The sequence below is a fragment of the Gymnoscopelus braueri genome (genome assembly GCF_963280865.1).
Source record: "Gymnoscopelus braueri genome assembly, chromosome: 22".
NCBI lineage: Eukaryota > Metazoa > Chordata > Actinopteri > Myctophiformes > Myctophidae > Gymnoscopelus > Gymnoscopelus braueri.
The window spans coordinates 25,182,233-25,202,673 of NC_137624.1; the positions used below are offsets into that span (position 1 = coordinate 25,182,233).

General features: G+C 39.6%; 2 protein-coding genes across 4 annotated transcripts in view; both read right to left on the reverse strand.

Moving 5' to 3' along the window:
- Window positions 1-2,858: 2,858 nt before the first annotated feature.
- On the reverse strand, window positions 2,859-7,073 carry prdm12a (PR domain containing 12a; the record flags this gene model as incomplete). The annotated part of the gene is made up of 5 exons (XM_080419495.1): window positions 2,859-3,295; window positions 3,590-3,704; window positions 4,065-4,220; window positions 4,729-4,919; window positions 6,848-7,073. The coding sequence occupies 5 exons, from the start codon at window positions 7,071-7,073 to the stop codon at window positions 2,859-2,861; spliced, it is 1,125 nt and encodes a 374-aa protein (XP_080275621.1).
- Window positions 7,074-13,776: 6,703 nt separating this feature from the next.
- fubp3 (far upstream element (FUSE) binding protein 3) overlaps window positions 13,777-20,441 on the reverse strand; it is a 31,745-nt gene continuing 25,080 nt past the window's right edge. For 2 of the 3 annotated variants that reach the window (XM_080419042.1, XM_080419044.1), the window contains exons 13-19: window positions 20,157-20,317; window positions 19,798-19,871; window positions 19,330-19,409; window positions 18,803-18,859; window positions 18,473-18,505; window positions 15,854-16,057; window positions 13,777-15,207 (exon numbers count right to left, since the gene is read on the reverse strand). In XM_080419042.1, the coding sequence (XP_080275168.1) occupies window positions 15,185-15,207; window positions 15,854-16,057; window positions 18,473-18,505; window positions 18,803-18,859; window positions 19,330-19,409; window positions 19,798-19,871; window positions 20,157-20,317 (632 nt within the window). In that variant the 3' untranslated portion in view covers window positions 13,777-15,184. The remainder of the gene's footprint in view (window positions 15,208-15,853; window positions 16,058-18,472; window positions 18,506-18,802; window positions 18,860-19,329; window positions 19,410-19,797; window positions 19,872-20,156; window positions 20,318-20,441) is intronic. The other variant, XM_080419043.1, reaches the window with a different exon arrangement.

Sequence of the window (20,441 nt, forward strand, 5' to 3'; positions counted from 1 at the left end):
TCGATTCACAGTTCACATCCAAAAGGTGTAGTGTACCTGTGTGTGTGTGTGTGTGTGTGTGTGTGTGTGTGTGTGTGTGTGTGTGTGTGTGTGTGTGTGTGTGTGTGTGTGTGTGTGTGTGTGTGTGTGTGTGTGTGTGTGTGTGTGTGTGTGTGATACTCATCTCAATATATGACCCCCTGGGCCCCTCACCCCCCTTAAATATACTGTGAATAATCAAATAGACAAGTTTTCCTTACAGCTGTTAATATAGCTTTTTACTTATTTAAGTTTCAGTTGTTACTTTTCAGCTTAGTTTTTATGATGTAGGCCTAACCCAATGTGTAGCTCAACTAATTGCAAAGTCTTGGAGTTTCTGAGGCAGTCTCTTCTGCCTTTGTGGTCTCTATAGTGTCTTTAGTGCAGGTTCACTGCAATATAGGTTCAGGGCTTTTGAACAGTCCACTTATGTTTCTTGGCCCTCATTCAGCGTAGCCGAAGGTTAGCAGCATCTGTATTCTCAACCTCAAGTTGGCAAGTTGGCCCATTCATTATGTATTCTTCGTAAAGGTCATGTTGCATCTATAGTGTACTCCTGTGGGTGAAACGAACACTGTCTGTGGTGTTGCATTGAAGAGAGTTTGTCCACCTTTTCTTGCCTTATCATCCGGGCTTGGTCTCCAAAAGTGACAATATTCTGCTCTATGTTACACATCAGACTGCATGTAATTTGAATTTTTCCTTTTTTACATCATCTTACAATGCTCTCTCCAGTGGGGCTCTGTACTCCTCCTCTCCTCACTTGCCCATAATGCTTCTGGTATAGTACTATTCATATGCCCCTAATAACAAGATATCCTACAACACATAACTATAGCTATGTATGACTTGCACATACTTTTCTCACTTCAGTTAGTTCTGATCTGCTGGATGAGTCTTTGATGACTCTTCAACCTACCTCGTGGTCACAGCTTTTGATGTATGTGGCAAATATTTTAGCTTAAATGTAAGTGCTTGTCTTACGAGGACAGGATTCGAATATAAAACAGTTTACATCTGGCTAGAGCTGATTGAATTCATGATGATAAAAATTATACTGTCAGCTGCACTTTCATCAAAATATTACACATATTTTGCACTGAAGAGACAGGTGAGTGTATTATATACTGTTCAAGGGATTATGTACACTGAATATTTATCCCCAGCAGCATCAAATACCCTTCTAAGGTTTTCAGGTCTGCAACCATTCAAATCCCATAGAATCAGAAGCTTAAATTTTAATTTAGATAGCATGAAAGATAGATGTGCTTCTAGATGAGCTGAACTTACTTACTTACTTAAAAGCAATGTAGTTGCTTGTAGTCAGTGGCCCTATAATGTACAGATTCATAAGACAAGTTATACTTATAATTAACACCTATGACTTTGTGCATGGTCATATCATTTAACATCCAGTATTACGGAGGGTGTGTGTGTGGGGGGGTGGGAGTATTTTATTATTCTTGCTCATTTTCTGTCTCTTTCCCTCAGCATCTGGCACCATCTTGTGGAAGTAAAGAGGCAACCAATGAGAAAAATGTCTTGTACTGTAGATGCTGACTCATGCACTTTGCACCAAACATTGAATCATTAGACCAGACAGGTGTGGATTATTTATGAGTTTACACAATGGAACACCTAATTACTTCAATTAATAATGTAGCTAATAATGTAGCCTAGATGTTTGTGCTGTCTCTGCTCTGTGTTTAAGAACAGTGACAACCTTGCCAAGGCCAATACATCTGTCAACACGACTGTGTCATTTCTTATCCTGTATCCTGGCGCACACCTAGCAATTATGTGGGTTTAACATTAGCATTTTTATCTTTTTAAGTGCCACTTAGGCTTTTCCAACAGCAAAAACATCCAGAATGTTTTTGAACTAAACTGCATCAGGAATGATGCTCAGAATGAGTACCTGACAAAAAGATAGACAGTCCCCAGGCAACTAGTCCCGAGCCGTGTTCCTATATTTGTCGGGCACTGAAGACAATGTCCAAGTTAGATTGTAATTCTACATGAAACATCACTGGTATAGTTATAATGCATATTTATTTAACATTTGTTTAAAAACAAATCTTATCATCAATCAATATTCTTTGGTCCAGAGGTTAGACAGAGTGAAGCTACTTTGTCAACATCATTATTTATTTAGACTATAAGAAAGCACAAATGTATTTACATTCACATTTACATTACAATTTTCGAATTAGACAATGCTCAAAAGTTCACATTATGTACAAGAATAAAGTGACAATTTAAGTTTACAGAGTGACATTTTGATATATCAAAAACCATGTACACAGATGGCCACATTGACCCTCTCTACCTATTGTACAAATAAATCACTTGCTTGAAAGTACAATTTGCCTGAGTTTGTGGGAATGTGATGTAAAATAAATGTAATGCAAACAGTAGAAGTAGCTGTGTTGTCTTACATGGTTACATAAGATATTTCCTCACATTTAAAATGTCCTGTAATACGGAGATGTGACACTTGTTTCATATTAAATAGAAAAAGAAACAGCAATGACAAATTACTTAAAAAAATAAAACCTTGTTGACATTTCTTTTTGTATCTCGGGTTCCAAAATATAGACAATCATTAAGCTGTTGTTCCATGTGAAACTGTAATCACATAAAAAGCCAAAAGTATAATTTCAATACAAATAAGGCAACCAATTGAAATGTCTTTGACAAATGCTGTACTATTACATACACCCATTTATTTGATGGGGTCTTTCCTCACAACCTGACTCTTGAGCTCTCCACTATTACCCTATACGCTAAAGTGCAATGTTGTTTTGCATGACTGTCTCTTATGACCCTTCCCAGTATAATCATAGCACCATGGTGGGGATGTGGTGTACCATGGGCATCTGGTGCTGATGGGGCATGCTTGTCATTTGTGTGGAAGGAGGAGACACTTGGGAGGCTGCTTCGGCGGCCGCCGCCACTGGCTTGTGCCTGGCACTCTTTTGGTGGGCCCGCAGGCCAGCCAGCTGCGAATAGGCACTCTGGCAAACGTGGCACTTGTACGGTCGCTCGCCGGTGTGCAGGCGAACGTGGTTTCGTAGAGTGGACGACTGGCTAAAACGGCGATTGCAGAAGCGGCAGACAAATGGCTTGTCCAGGGTGTGGATGCGCATGTGGGAGCGCAAGTTGCTGCGTGAGTTGAAACCTCTGTGGCAGATGACACAACGCATTCGGCTGCTGGTGGACGAGGAGGAGGAGGGCGAGCACAAAGAGGAGCCATCACAAGGATGCGGGGATTCATCTGTAAAAGTACATTAAAAACAGGAAAATGTGTTACTGAAGAAGATTGCAGTAAACATACCATGTTGGTAGACAAAACTGTTACTCGACTAACTTGAGGCATTTATAAGTAGGCTACCACCCACACTAAAGGCCTAGAAATCATGCTAAAGCCATAGAAGTCACATATTCATTAAACGTGCCTAAAGAGATAATGACCATCATAATAGGTAATAGCCATGATAATGATCACCCCTCCCTCCCTCCCTCCCTTCTCTTCCCTTCTCTCATTTAACCTGCAGGCAAAGGGCCTCACCATTGCGAAGCTTTTTCAGAGGTTCTTCTTCTATGCCAGGAACACCAGGAATTCCAAGGAATGTGTTGTGGGTGTTTCCATACCAGACGAGAAGTTCCTGGTCTGGCGGTATGGTCTGAGAAATGAAGAAAGGAAGGAAGGAAACAGGTCAAATAATGGACAAGTAATATTTCTATTGTTTGCTGTTCTGCTACAACAGTGTACTGAGTCAGGGGCTTTGCCAAAATTCGAAAATTGATCAAATATGCAATAAAACTTTTGACCATGGTGTGCTATTATGCAAACAGTTTGCCCATGCTTTTGCCTTCTGGTGAAATTCCCTTGAGTCACAACAAAATGTATTTCCTTCTGCCAGTATATATAGGCCCGTTTGTTGTGGCTGCTTAAGTTCATGTGGGGATCACAATATGTGCAATATGGTGAATAGCTTTATTCTATTCTATGGGTCTATAGACTAGACTGAAGGGATCCTCACCTCCACAGCTTTGTAGAAGATGCTGCTACCAATCTGTACCACTTCCAGGTTCTGCTCCTGCTCATTGCGGGCACATTTAATGTAGGTCATCCAACTGCGCTGATCTTCCTGGCTGGCATCGATGAAGCAGCGCACTGTGCCATCCTCATTGAACACCTGGAGGCACAAACATATGGAATGCGATTTAGAATGCTGTAAATTTAGAGAACTGTCAATCAGTGGTGGAAGAAGTAGGCCTACTCAGATATTTTACTTAAGTAAAAGTAGCAATGCCACAATGTAGAAATACATTGTGGCAAGTTACAAGTGAAAGGCCTGTGTTCAAAATGTTGCTTGAGTAAAAGTACAAAAGTATTGGCATCAAATATACTTCTGTAGTATAAAATTGGGCTAAAATGGTTAATGTATGTTTTATAATATAATCATTTGTATCTGCAAAGTAAGTAAATACAGTTTTCAAATAATTGTAGAGTAAAAGTACAATATCTGCCTCTGAGATGTAGTGAAGTAGAAGTAAAAGTATTGAAAATGGGAAATACTCCAGTAAAGTAAAACATACCTCAACAAAATTGTACTTAAGTAAATGCAAATGTACTTTACACCATTGCTGTCATGACGTTCTCCTTCAACTCAAATAATACAAACAAGGCGTCATTGCACTCACCTCCCACATTAAGTTGTTGTTCTTCAGCAGGTCCACGTGTTCAGGGGACAGGACTCTGCCAGTGAAGGGACCCATCTCAGTGTCAGCTTTGATCCACGTCTTTGAGAAGATGCCGAGGCCTTCACCAGGTATGGAGCTCTGGGCAATGATCACTTCACTGGGCAGCACGAGGCTGGATAGCTTCTGCACCTCTGGGGAAATAAATAGAAAATGTGACCCATTAAGACCTGATGCGAGAAATGCCTTCTAAATCAGTTGTTTTCAAGACTTTTTTTTTTAAATGTTCAAAAATAGCAGATGTACAAGCTCGCAGCACGGCACAAAGTGACACGCTGTGAGCTTGTATATCTGCTATTTTTGAACATAAAAAAAATAAAATCTAAAATGCCACAGATGCTTCCCCGGATTTAATGGGGTTTAAGCTATTATTTGTTGTTGTTGTTATTATTATTATTATTATTGGAGATAATAATATAATAAAACGCTTGGTGAAAGATGACATTTAGGTCCTTGAAAGTATTTATTACACTGAATTTAGATAGTGTGAGAAAAGTGTGAATTACAATGTTTTAAATCCTGTATAGGCCTAAAACTTCTGCTGTCAAAAAGCTGCCAAAGCAAAGGGCGCAACCCCCCTAAAACCCATGGCTTCTCACGAAATAGGATTTTGGAAAAGCCCTGAAAGCATTAAATGGACCGCATTTTGGTCACGAAATATTAAGCTATACATCTCATCCGCCGTTTAATTCGATTAGCGGGGCTGATGTGAAAAGTTTCTGTTGGGAAGAGAAACTCCACTGTGAGCATTTTCATCCTCATTCAGAATATAAAAAAAAGAAAAACTCTTGCTTTTCTTTAATGTCGGAATCAAAGATTATTTTTTTTTGTTGTATTTGGGACTGGGGGTTAAATGGTCTCCTATTGCCAAGGGTCCAGCAATTTGTCATGCTTCAGATGTGATATTCATTAAACCTTACTGGAAAAGAAACGGCTAATTCCAAATTCATTATCCTTTTAAGAACTTTGTAGCAATAAATTTGCACTGAATGAAACGAGGACTTGTTTAAAAGGCCCAGGAATTTCTCGAACAAAAAAATGGAAAGGCGATTAGATGGTTGACATGCAATGAATAGCATTAGAATTAGACCTTCACGGCGCATTATGCGAGGAACAGAGATCTTTTAAAGGCAGGGAGAAAAGAGAAAGGCTCTGGTTGCCCCATAGCTGCCAAGAGAGGAAAAGAAACTGTCGGGAGATTGATGAATGCAGGATAAAACCCGGGACATCTCAAAGAAAGGGAACCTTTCTCTCCTCGGGGTTTAAGTGGAAACTTTCCCAGGTCAAGCACAAAGTTAACCAAATGAATTTAATACCCGTCGTCTTTCAGTCAGCAACGGTTACACGCCTAACAAGCTTCTAAATGAAAGGTCTCAAAAGCCCCTAAACGGGTTAATGCGTTAAATGGGTTGAAATAAAAAGCTAAAATTGGGGGAAAACGGTAATAAGCCCAACAAGGCACAGAAACCTTGGGAAAGGTTTGTAGGGAAATAAAGAAGAAAAAGTTCTCACTGTCTGCGGTCAAACCTCGAAGAGCGATGCGGTTTGTAGGCTCCACGCATTAAACACCCGGGAAATTATAGGGCCTCGTGTAATTAAAATAAAGGTAGGCTAGTTGTCATAATGAGAAGATGCAAGTTTTCTTCTTTGATTGCATACTTAATTTAGAAATTGTCAGCGAAAAGTTTCATATAGGCTAAATAAATATGGTTGGATTGGCTTGGGTACTATTTAGGAAAATATCCTATTTGTCTAAATAGGTCTATCATCAAGTTTGTAAATGAAATAAAAATAAATACAAAACAAATAGCCTATTTAATATCGACTAAGAAAACATTTGAATACACAGGACCCCAATTGAAACAAGCCATCCTTTATACTGGGCTACTTTCTGTGCTTTTTTTGTGCAAACTGTTAATAAAGTATTCAATCAATCAATCAAAGTCTACGCCATCACCACAGGTGACATCATTAACAACTTTAAACAATATAATACCGGTAGGAAACCTGCACAAAACTCAGAAAACGATCACACGATCGTGCACCAATAATTAATAATCACCTCCCACGAAGGACTGTGCGAGCACCTCGGCGGTGAAGGCTGTCTTGGGGCTGACAGTGCTGTGGTGTCTCTCCTCCATCAGGTGCTCCCCCAGCACGTTCCTCCATCGGCCGTAGAGGAAACTGTGCAGAATGTCCGAGGTGATGATGTCGGACATCAACGAGCGACTCGGACACTTAAATCCAGACTTCAGCGCCACGGTATCAGTGGGTAGAACGGAGCCCATGATGATGTCGCAAGGCTGATGTTTATTAGTCTATATAGGCTGATGATCAGTTTGTTCTCCGTCCTTCTTCTAAGATGTCTATGTGGAGAGTGTTGTGTTGCGCTGCCTGCCTCGCAGAGCAGCGAGAGCCTCTTTATAAGTGGTCGGTTGGTGGTGTGACCCCTGTCTAATTAGTTATTAATGACACTCCCCCCAGTCCCAGTACAGACCTGCCTTGCTCCTCCGCCACAAGAAAAGCACCATTAGTCCACACACACACCCCTCCTTTCGCCAGGAGCAATGAAACGGTGTGTGTGTGTGTGTGTGTGTGTGTGTGTGTGTGTGTGTGTGTGTGTGTGTGTGTGTGTGTGTGTGCGCGTGCGTGCGTGTGTGCGTGTGTGTCTGTGTGTGTGCGCGCGCGTGCATGCGTGCGTGCGTGCGTGTGTGCTTGTGTGAGAGACACTGGCTACAAAGACCATGGAGCCTCTAACTTTCTGTGTGTGTGTGTGTGTGTGTGTGTGTGTGTGTGTGTGTGTGTGTGTGTGTGTGTGTGTGTGTGTGTGTGTGTGTGTGTGTGTGTGTGTGTGTGTGTGTGTGTGTGTGTGTGTGTGCGTGCGAGAGAGAGAGAGAGAGAGAGAGAGAGAGAGAGAGAGAGAGAGAGAGAGAGAGAGAGAGAGAGAACCCCAAACAATAAACAAACCAATTTTGCAAAATGCTTAACACTTTCCTTTTTCCACGTGGACCTCAAATTAATGTAGGCCAGTGCTGATGTCATCCACACAGTTTAGAGACGCATAAATTGGCCTAAATAAGCACATTGTTATGTTCCTAGAAGAAAGGATGCAGATCAGGTTTTTTACACTGACTAGAGGTTAATATATTTTTTCTAAATTGAAACATAATCAAAATATCTGCCAAATAAGTTGGAATTGATTTCAAAACTACACGTTTCAAAATGTTGCTATAACAAAATGCAAGTGACACTTTACATGCTCAATTATGTTTCAAGAAAACATTGCTGTCAACTTAGACCTGGCTATCACTGATAAACTGCGAGGTCAATATTCGTTTTAAACTTTTGTCAACAAGAAAATATAGGTCATTGGGTCTGGGAGTGGCTCAAAGGTTTTTTTCTCATGGCATTTATTTCGTATTCATGTCATGGCAATATGAATTGTTGTGTGAAGAGTTAGAGCGCGGGAACAAACAGAATAGAAAACAAGCTCAATTGCATTTTTTTTTGCATGGGAACAATGCAGTAAAAGCACGTTAACGTGCTTTTACTGCATTGTTCCCATGCAAAAAAAATGCAAAGCTGCTTTGACGTGGTTCACTTTTCTAGCCCTTGTTGAGGTAAGCGGTTTAATATTCATGGCCCCAGTATATTGTGACAACGTTTAGATGAGTATATACGGCTCTTTTCTTCTCAATAGTCACAGTTCCTCTGTGTCTTTTTCCTCTCCTTGCTCCTATTTTTCGGGCTTGATGGACTGGGGGGTAAAATGGGCAGTTTTCCTTCTCCTCCAACAGAGAGGACATCTTTATTCCATCCACCGGCTCACGGGTTCCCTATTCAGCTCCTCTCCCAGTAATGTCAGGGGCCTGAACAGTGCTGCAAATCAATCTTTCATGGTGTTTTGAGGGCAATTTGACATCCATGGCACTCCTTTCACTCCCAACAACTACAAGGGGATTGTCCGGAAAAAAAAGACCCAAAATGGGCAAGTTGGGTTCTCTGCATGGACGAATATCAGTGGTGTAAAGTAACTATAAGTACATTTACTCAAGTACTAGACTTAAGAACAATTTTGAGGTCTTTTTTACTTCACTGGAGTATTTCCCATTTTCAGTAGCCTACTTTTACTTCTATTCCACTACATCTCAGAGGTAAATATTGTAGGCCTACTTTTACTCCACTGCAATTATTTGAAAACTTTAGTTACTATAGTTACTTTGTAGATTTGTATTATCACAAAATATACATTAACCACTTCATCCATATTATACATTTCGGCCATTTGAAAAAAGCAGAGCTACAAGCTCACAATGCATCACCATGTGAGGCATTGTGAGCTTTGTAGATCTGCTATTTTCAAAAGATTTTTATACATTTGAAAACTTGAAATGAGACATTCTGCATAATGAGTACTTTCACTTTTGGTACTTTAAGTACATTTCGTCGATGCCAATACTTTTGTACTTTTACTCAAGTAGGCTACATATTGAATACTGGAATTTTACTTGTAACAGAGTATTTCTACATTGCAGTATTGATACTTTTACTTAAGTAAGAAATGTGAGTACTTTTTTCCACCACTGAAGAAGATAATATGGCAACTATAAGTAACAATAGCGGATAGTTTTTGAACGCAGAGATGGTGAAAGGGCAAGGTGAGTGACAGGGCACGAAAAAAGATTACGGCCAAACAGCTGCTTTTTATGAGCGGGCCCCGCCCACATTTGTCTCCTTTTTTCCCAGATGAAAATTGTCCCCTCTGTGAATGGCATTCTTTCTCATCTAGATTGATTTACATTTATTGCATTCATTGCACAAATCCAAACTAAATGGCGGGGGGGGGCCCAAGGGGGAGGGCCCACTCTTTATTAAAGAGGAATTAAATGAATTGAATTGGGGTAACGCATGGATTTGATTTGCTTATTTATGCATTAACCTATGGCATTATTTCGAGCTGGTAAAGCCTCAAGGCATGTCACAAATAGCAAATCATCCCTGCTTAGCCGTTCTATTGTAAAACAATTTAAAGCATTATTCTGTCTATTTAAAGCTTATCAAATGAATACAGATGATTGACAATTATTGCACAAAGAATGTGGTAATTGTTTTATTTTAAAAAGCGCATGTGATGGGATGAAAGGGCATTAAAAGCAGGCTCTCAATGAAAATAGTTAATGCTCATCAACATAAAAAAGACTGGCCTAGGCTATCCCAGTATATTACTATGTCGAAAATAGAACAAACATTTTCAACATTTCACTAACAAAAATGCTAACATTAATTAAAGAAATTGCAATAACTACATTACGAAACTGTCTTTTAAATGTAGCCTACTGTAGCCAGTCACGTGCATTGTAGCCTATACCTAACCTACCATAAATTAATTCAACAAGTATAGCCAATTAAGCCTCTTAATATAAAAAGCACTAGATATGTAAAAATGGTCATATTCACTCAAAATATGTTAAAAAACAGCAAATTATGCAGTTCTGTTATTTTAATGAGCCTGTAGATCTGCTATTTTCGGTGTGAGACACCACAATAAAAAATGTATAAAGACATTAAAAAATAAAACATTAGAAAAATATTCAATTTGATAGTCCACAACTATAAGGAGTCCATTAGGTTTGGGAATCAAATTGAGCCTGATGATTTATACTTGGTTGCTCATGGTGTCTTGCACCAAAAATAGCAGATCTACAAGCTCACAGTGCATAGCAGCCCCATGCAGCTCTGAGCTAGTAGATCTGCTATTTTCGGTGTGCGACACCACCACCACACTCATAAATCAGGCGTTACTTAGGCCTGTGTCTGCGTCTGTGTGCGAAGCGAACCCCAGACTCTGCCAGCTGGGAGTGAGTGTCAGAGTCTCCTCTCCAGGGACCGTCCGCAGGGCCATTAAAAACAGATTAAGGTAGGAGTCACAGCGTGGCGGATACTGTGTAGATCGGCTTATCTGTTGCAAAGGTGAGAGGTTCCGTCCCTTCTCCTGCTGTACAGCACCGAGGGAGGGAGCAGGACACCTGCTTGTCTGAAGCAGAGCCTCTGCACAGTGACTGACAAGAAGGCGGACACATCTGTTTATTAATAAATAACAGGCTAATAAGTCATAAACAGAGTAACAGACTTTTTTTCTTTGCGTATAATGTAAAATTTAGACTAGGCCACAACTTTTGCATGTCAAGGACCCCCCCCCAAATGCCAAATCTATTTGACCACGGCGGACCCCCTTCTGAAAATGTTTTGTGCCAGGGACCCCAGAAGAGATGATTAAAAAAAAAAACACTTGCTCAAAAATAGCAGATGTACAAGCTCACAGCGCAGCACAAAGTGACGTGCTGTGAGCTTGTAGATCTGCTATTTTTGAATAGTCAACGTATGTAGAATATGGATAAAGGGTTTAAAATGTATTAATACTTTTAGCTGGGCACCCCCTTGAACTCTAGTCCTCCCAAGGAGGACCCCTGGGGCTGGGGGTCCCCGGACCCCTTACCACCGGGCTACTACACTGATTTAGCTCTGGGTTGATGGCAAAGTTACAGATAACTTTGGTATAGGCTTACTAGGCCATTCAACAACCTCCCAAAGAGTTAACAATGACCAGTGTGCCATGCTGGTTGAATGGGTACATATAGGCTACAATTAATTAGGTAAAAGAGCTGTATCAGGTCATTGAATTAGAACCACATACATTCGATTATTTCAGCCCCAGTGCACTGGCTTCTTCCAAAGACATGGCAACAGTAAAAGTATATGGACGGACACATAAAGAGATCAATAAGGCTCATTAAATCAACTATTCATTGCAGTAAGGAGGCGCTATTCGTGAGAAAAGCTTGGCAGAACGCACCGCACAACCATTCAGTATTTTGATCCCAGATTATGGTCCACCATTCACTTGTTATAGGGCATAGCAGTGGCGGCCATCTTGTGGTTCCACCGATCCAGAGCCCATTCATTTTCCCCATAGGGATTTCCAGAAATATTTATATACATTATTTGAGCCTAGAATTAAACCATCCAGGCTCCTGGTGAATCATGACCATAAAACATTTAATTCTGTGAGAAAAAAAAAGTTTGAATATTTAATTATACAATTTTTAATAAATACCCTTCGTTTGGCGGGTTACATTTTTATTTTCTTCACAGAATCAAAAGTTTTATGGTCATGATTCACCAGGAGCCTGGAGTGGCTTGATTCTAGGCTTAAAATAATTGATACAAATAATTTTGTAAATCTCTATGGGAAAAATGAATGGGCACTAGATCGGTGGAACCACAAAATGGCCACCACTGCTATGCCCTATATATACACTACACATCAATTGCTTGCACATTAGGTTTCAAATACGGTAACATAAAGAAACCATTGAAAGTGAATGGTATTTAAGGCCCTTAATAATTGTGCCTCTCCAACCACAGCCTGGCAGTGATCTGCGGAGAACTAAATTATGACAGGACAACAATGGACCACCAGGCCAGAGCTGTCCCACAGAGGGTCGGCACATTAAAAAGGGAAGAGGATCAAAATCAAGGGCTGGATTTGGAAACAGCTGCACAGCATCAATGGGAGGGCCAATACGGAGCCGAGCAGGGTCCCTCTGTGTTGGGAGCCTCCCTGCCGAGTGCAAAGATGCAACATGACAAGAGGAGATGGTTGCAGGAAGAGGAGAGGGCCATCCATCCCACCGGACGGACACCCGATTCGACCCAAAGGACCCTCAAGGATCTACTTATCACAGGCAAACGATCACAGATATTTAATGGGAACAATTTGAGGGACTGCCAATGCAAAAAAAAAAAGGTTAACAGTCAATGTGCTTTAAAACCACAATTAATTTTCCATTTGGATAATGGATTCAAAGATTTTTTTATGCCTTTATTGATAGGATAGTAGGTTGACAGTACATGGGGAGAGAGATGGGGAGTGACATGCAGCAAAGGCCGTCGGGATCGGGACTCGAACCCGCTACGCGCTGTCAGGCTACTTTGGAGCCTTGGTGTCCAGACCGCTGGCCCAGATTTCAATATTTTAATTGTAAGAATCACAGTTGCCTATAGACCATTAGATAATGAATATGATCTGAGTCTGAGTCTGAGTCTGAAAAGTTTGCGCTCTAATAGATGATCAATTATGCCAAAAGGCGTTCAAATTGTTTTTGTGAGGGGTTGACAAGAGTAGCAGCCATTTCAGCTTTTTATCTATTGTCAAATAGTTTCGACCCCACCATAAAAAATTCCAATCTGAGAAAATGACAGGCTACCACCCCATTATTTATGCTTCCAGGAAATTGTCCAAATACTGGCTTATCCACATCTCTTCACCGTGTTTAAACGGATCTAAGACAGAAACAAATACTGATACAATTCTGAACTTCTTTCCCATGAGAGCAAAGTAAGACCACCCCTCCCTCTGAGATTTGGCCCATGAGCTTTACTCTGAGGTGGCAGGAGAAAACTGAATGTGAAACCTTTTGCAAACATTGTGAGCCGACAATGAAATGGCTTTCCCTTCTTCCATGGCTTTTCTACCGAGATTGGTAAAATATGTAATTGACTTTTATGTGCTGCACAAACTCTAACTGCATGTGTGTATAGACTATATACACTTGAATGACAATTAAAGAATGGCGTGATGTTTGTAGGACATACATCTTTGGCACTGAACATTATGAAATAAAAGAAATTGCATGCTTCAACCACAAGAGAGGCTTGCGGAACATTTATTTGAATTTGGAACTGAAAATGCACTATAGAAAAAACATATTTTCCTTTTATAAAACAAGAAAACATACAGTTGCACCTACAGTATATATCCCTATAAGTTTAGAACATAATTTGTACATTATACTATAGAAGTCCGAGGTAAACCTTCAAATGCAAAACTAAATCAGCATAATCAACACTTTGTATTGGAATGAGACTTGGAACACCAAGCCACTCTAATAGAGAAAACAAGAGCATCAGTTTAACAGTCGACAATAAAAGTAGTCTTGAAGTTTTTAATACATGTTTAACTGTACACATGAGGGGAAAACAAGAAAACACCATAATTATATCCCTTTTCATTAGGAAATTAAGTTAATACTATCATAATTTCTGTCAAGATGAATGCATTAGATCACACAAAGTAAAAATAAAAATAAATGAGTTATTAGCACTGGACTGGGTCCAACTCTTTGAGTGCACAATATGTACTTAAGTGGGAACAAGGTGAATGGGGTTTTCCAAATTAAATGCTCATTCATTTGTATATACTGTATAAAACAAAACAAAACACTACAATTAATCATCACACAGGTACACTTCCAAAGGCTTAGCAGTCTTGAATAGTTAAGGTACATAAAATACACAAAATCCTATAATTTCTTATTTTTGTCCATAGCAAGATGCAACATCAAATTTCATATTACACATTCACAAACTTTGAACAATTTCAGTATGAAAAAATAAAAGAGGGACAGTTTTCCTGTGATAATGACTCCATGAAAAAAAAATCTTTGATTCAATTATATATCTCGCTCTATATATCTATATCTATATACAGTTATAGATATAGATATATTTAAATAAACTATTTTTGTCAAGTATCTGAGCATATATACATGTTTTACAAGATAGCAAAGGCAAAAAAACAAAAAACAACAATAACTGAACAACATCCCCCTAAGTCGTATATCATTGAAATAAATTATCCATTACATTTCCATATTAAAAAAAATAATTAAAACTACAAGTTAAAAATCTTTCAAAATATAGAACCCATCTTTGTTTCAAAAATGAAATAAGATATTGCACCTTTTTTAAACCAGAGTACAATACAATGACAATGAAAAACAATACAAAGCACAGGAATTACATTTGGAAGTGAATGCCATTTGCTGACAGTCACTCCTATTACTTTGTAACAAAAAAAATACATTTCCTGTAACAAAACATCACAGTTTCATTTCACTGATTTATGTAAAAGGAAAGAAAGCAAACAATTGTACACATTCTTTAAACATCTTATGACATAACAAAACAAAATGTATTCAAGACCGCTAAGCCCATTAACAATTTTATTGCAACAGAACTAGAAAAAATAGATTATATTTCATTTTCTGAAATGTTACATCTCCTGGGTTCATTTTGGCGATTAAATCTGAATCACAAAGTAAATATATAAAACAAAACAGGTCTCTATAGTCCAAAAGGGATCCCAGATATAGTTTATTCAAAATAACAGTATACGTAAGTATTTAGTAACAAATAAATTGTTCCTGATTTAGAAATATTCTTATAAGTCATTCTAAAGCTAGTGTTTCTCACTAACAAAATTCTTCAAGGCGTTGCAAATCTAGAAACCCCTGTTATTAAAGGTTTTGTTTCCCATCCTTTCAGTGACTGAAAAATCTTAAAGGGAATCCTCTCGTGATGCTGGAAAAAACAAAGGTCACAATTTGTAAGCAATAACTATTCACAGTCCTATTATCTGCATCAGTGCCTTTCATGAAAGTTCAATCACTCGATTTCTATTGTTGAACTCTAAGATTGCAAAAACAACCGTGTGACATGTCCTCCTTTGGGATGTACATGGGTTTTCACAGTGGTGTAAAGTAACTAGGTACATTTACTCAAGTACTGTACTTAACGTTTTGAGGTATTTTTACACTACTGGAGTACTTTCAGTACTTTTACTTCTACTACTATACTTTTACTCCACTACAACTATTTGAAAATTTAAGTTACAAGTTACTTTGTAGATTTTGATTATTATTACAAAACATTACCCATTTCAGCCCTATATGCATTTTGGCCATTTGAAAATAGCCGATCTACAAGCTCACAATGTGTCGATGCGACGCATTGTTAGCTTGTCGATCTGCTATTTTCAAAAGATTTGCATACATTTGAAACATTTAAAAACTTGGTACTTTAAGTACATTTTAATACCAATACTTTTGTACTTAGTAAATTTTGAATTCTGGACTTTTACCTGTAACAGAGTACTTCTACATTGCAGTATTGAGACTTTTATTCAAGTAAAACGTTCGAGTACTTTTTCCCACCACTGGGTTCTCACCTGCAGGCCATTGGCCAAGGTCTGCTGTGCACCCCACTACAGACTGGAGGGTCATTGGCGTGAATATGTGATCCCACTCATTCCAAACGTCGCTGGCCGAGACCTGAAACTCAGAGGTGTACTGCTGGGAGCTGGGAGCAGACGTCTGGCCTGGAGGAACCAGATAAGTGTGTTGTTGGATGGAACGAGGGGATGCTTCCTGGTCTGGAAGAAAGAGACATGGACAAGAGCGTCAGAAAGGGATACCATGAGCTTGTATATCTGCTTTTTAGAAAAGTAGAAAATAATGGTTCAAATCTAGCTAAAATCTAAAATGACACACTTTCCCGGTTTTAATGGGAAACAGACAACTAGGATTTTAGAAGGAAAAGAAAGGGAACAAAAGACTACACATGGCACTGCAGTCAACAATTCATTTAACCACTGAAGCTCTATATACTGTACTTCGTCATACGATGAGTAGCGAAAACAACCCATCTACAAGCTCACAACACTTCGCATCTACGTGTTGTGAGCTTGAAGATCTGCTATTTTAAAACTGAATGATATGATGTACAGTATTTTGGCCCATTATGTATCATCCTAACGAAATAACAGTGAAATTGCAGGGCAACCCGATGCGACCCCTGATCAGCGAGTGTCCGGCTCGATTATCATCTCTCTCCACTATCACTGTTGTCAAATAAAAGGCATAAAAATGCCCCAAAATATATTTAAAAAAAAAAGTCATCCGCACCCTTCAGTCGCTGATGATCACAGACACCTCTGAATTGAATCCATTGACTATAGCTTGCTCTACAACACATTCTCAAGTAGTACTATAGGGACAGCTTGGGGCAACATCTGACCAATCCGTCAGACCTTGACGTGACGGTTACCCCTTAGTCCCTCCCACACTGAAATGCATAAGTGCCGTTGTCACTCGCAAATTGTAATAGGTAATGACGAGTCCGCTAAAACACTTGAAAACAAGGCAGCCACGGTGTCTGAAACGGACTTGAGCCCCCGGTGAGACACCCCGAAACGAGCCGCTAGGCAAGCGAGTGGCCGTGCTGAGCGGTGCAAAGTCCACTTCAGCCGACTCGGTGCTGTTCGAGTTGTGTACCAATAGGTACAGAATCGTAAATCACCAAGTCCTCATGTGACATCACAGGGCGTCACGTCTAAGTCTGACGCATTGGGTCAAATGCGTCCAAAGTCGTCACCCGTTTTATGTCACGGGTGTGAGAATGCGTTGTACCAAAGAGTTGGCATTAGCGAGACCCTACACTCACAGTATTTTACAGACCTTTACTGTGTGGGGCACAAGCCTGTCAATGCACAGTCCTTACAGCTGGCAGCTTATATTTGCTTTGGGACATACTAGCAAAATACACGAACGGTCGTTACCATTTTAACCCATCAAGACTGGGAACGCATCCGTGTCATTTTAGGTTTTAACCACTTAAACCATTATCTTATACTTTGGCTATTAAAAAATAGCAGATATACAAGCTCATAGCGCGGCACTCGAGCTTGTAGATCTGATTTTTTTATATCATGAAAATCTGTGCAAATCTTTGAATATATATTTTTTAAAGCAACATTTTTAACTCAACTCTGTTTCTGGAGGTCCCTGGAACAAAATATTTTGATGGGGGTCCACGGCCAAATACATAATTATGATTTTGGGGGTCCTTGACATGAAAATGTTTGAGAACCACTGATCTAGCAACATACGTTTTTTTTTAAAACCTTCTACGACATGACATTTGTAGAATCGGCCAAATTGCACAAATGTTCACGATTTTTCAAAAATAGCAGATCTACGATCTCGCTGTGAGCTTGTGTATCTGCAATTTTTGAATAGCCAAAGAAATCTGAAATGACACAGATGTGTTCCCGGTCTTAACTGATTCACTGTCAATCACGTAGATCTACGCGAACCTATTTAAGCCGCCACGTGCCAATCGCGTAGATCTACGTGAACTGATTTTTTTTTTTATATATTTTTTTTCTTCCAATTTGACCCAAAGACCAAGGAGATATGATTGTTCAAAGATCTAGACTCCTATCCACTTCCTTGTTAACTTAAAACTTAAAAATTCTGTATCTCGGCTCTTGAGTACTTTTTTCAATGAAAAACTCTGGCACTGGCTAAAAAAAATATGAAAATACCTCTGGCAGTTAATGGGTTAATGAATTAAGATTGTGAGTTTCTAAGTAACCGAGTAACGGACGATTTTCCTGCCCTCTGTGTCACACGTCTTTACATTGCTCGACTTCTTTGTGCCTTTTGACACTTTTGTCCAAATAATATACTTTCTGTATGTCAATGAGGAGTGGATGCGGATGCCGCCATGGTGAGAATTCTTAATGCTAAAGTTGAAAGATGTTTACATTACACGTAGAAGGAGAAAAACTAGCTTGCCGTTATTGCAGTAAATTCTCACGCTTATGGCTAGTTTAAGTCTACCTAAACTTCTCATATAATGCATAACTTAAAACATTCCTACTGTATTGGCTGATAAATCGGGGGGTGAAAACCAGGAAAACTAATTTGTGATGTCCACAGCACCATAGCTGAGGGTCAAATTCCGTAGCTACTATGGATAAAACGTAATGGGTAATGTTACTCACCCCAGCCCTTTTTGTATTCAGGGTTATGCTGTCCTGTAAGCAAACAGAAGCACAATCATTTCAGATTACATTTAGAAAACCATAACCATAATGTTACTTTGCACAATATTAATTTATTACATCATCTCTTAAAAGTCTTCGGATGAAAAGTTAAGATAATAAATGTGTACATAAGAGTGAATGCCGGAAGTTTGTACTAAGCCACTGTGAACCAATTAAGAGAGGGATAAACAAGATAAGCTACCACCAAAAAAACAAGGTGAAAGAGCAAGTAAGCATACTGCAGAAACGGCACCTATGCCCTTTGTGATATCCCTAAATGACACTTGCCTAGCTTTTTAAAATACTCCATCCAGTCCATCCGTTTCACATGGGGTGTATTGTGACCTGAAACCAGATACAGATACTACATGATGGCCTCATGTGTTGGGTTGCAGATTACCATCCAGACAGGGATCCTTGTTTTCTATTACCACCAGCCCTTACAACTTAGCTTACACTGGCTCATTTCTTTCCTGACAACTTTCATGAATAGCTAATTTTGAGAAGCACCTCTTATCCATTCAGAGAAGACATGGCTAGCCACAGGGAATGTGAGAAAACTAGCCCAGTCTGCAGTTCAAGTCAAATGTAATAAATTCACTACAAATATAAATAAATCAGCAACTAGTTGACATTTCCAAAGTTATGGAACAGTTTGATTTTAAATGGGAGAATCAAACAGATCTTTTCCTTGCTCAGGAAGACACCTCTAATGAAAATAATTTCCCAATCAACGTTGTATCTAATGTACATGGACTTGATCCATTAAGTAAGCCTTCAATAATATTTCCCCAACTCTTTCATCAATCACTTACTGTGGTCCTGTTGGCCTTGTTGAGGCTGCCATATCTGAAATGTTGTACCCATTCCTCCAGTCATTAATGTCTGAGGCCCACTACAAGAAGAACAGAAAGAAACATGCAGATGTGAATTCAAGCCATTTTAAAACTCTCATGTAAATATGACTTCAAAATGAACACATTCATGAAGCACTTAACATCTTATTAGAAGATTAATTTAAAACCACCGGCATCCAAATTGTAGGCGATCACTTAAGCCCTATATTATGCTGTACGACAAATAGCCGATCTAGAAGCTCACACAATGCTTCGTTGTGAGCTTGCAGATCAGCCATTTTCATCGTAGGACAAAATAGAGAGGGCTTAAGTGGTAATTAAAAAGAACGTATTCATGAAGCACTTAATGTCTTAGCAGATCTATTTCAAAACTGATGTAAACAAGGTACGATGAAGGGGCAAACAAGTTTAAAAAAAGCTGCTTACTGATGAGGAGGAGTAGTTGGTCCTTGGGTGACAGGATTCAGACCAAAATTGCTGTTGCTCCCCATTATTGGGGCCTAAAGCAGAGAAAGGGAAGAGGAATCAAGTGAGAGACCACACTTGTGGTTAAAGGAGCCAACAGGCAAGGTCAGAGGGCAGGGCTGGCCACTGATGCACTCCATTAAGTCCATTTGATGGATTCTTCATGTTTAACCCTTGGTGACACCCTGCTGGCTGCTAGGACCACAGGAACCAAGCTCGCCTCAGCAGCTCCCCACAGTGACATGTGCACTCATGAATATCAGCCCAGACAATAGCGTTTTGGGGGGTACCATAAGGGGCCAGATCCCAAGACCACCTACCCCAACTCTCTCATCGATCAGCTGACGGGCCTTCTCCAACTGCTCAGGGGTTCCTCTGAGGGAGAAGATGCGTACATTGGGGTCAGTGTTGGGCGGCGGGTTTCTCTGTAGCTCCACGTGGGCACGAGAGTGTTCTTTTATGCTCTTGATGGTCTCTCCACCTAAAAAGGAAGAATCAAGCATTAATGATGATTGCACAAAAGGAAACAGCAGCTTCTGGTTCAATTTTATATCCAAGTTCACAAAAGGTAAAACAAGGAATGTATCAGGCTACTAGGAATCACG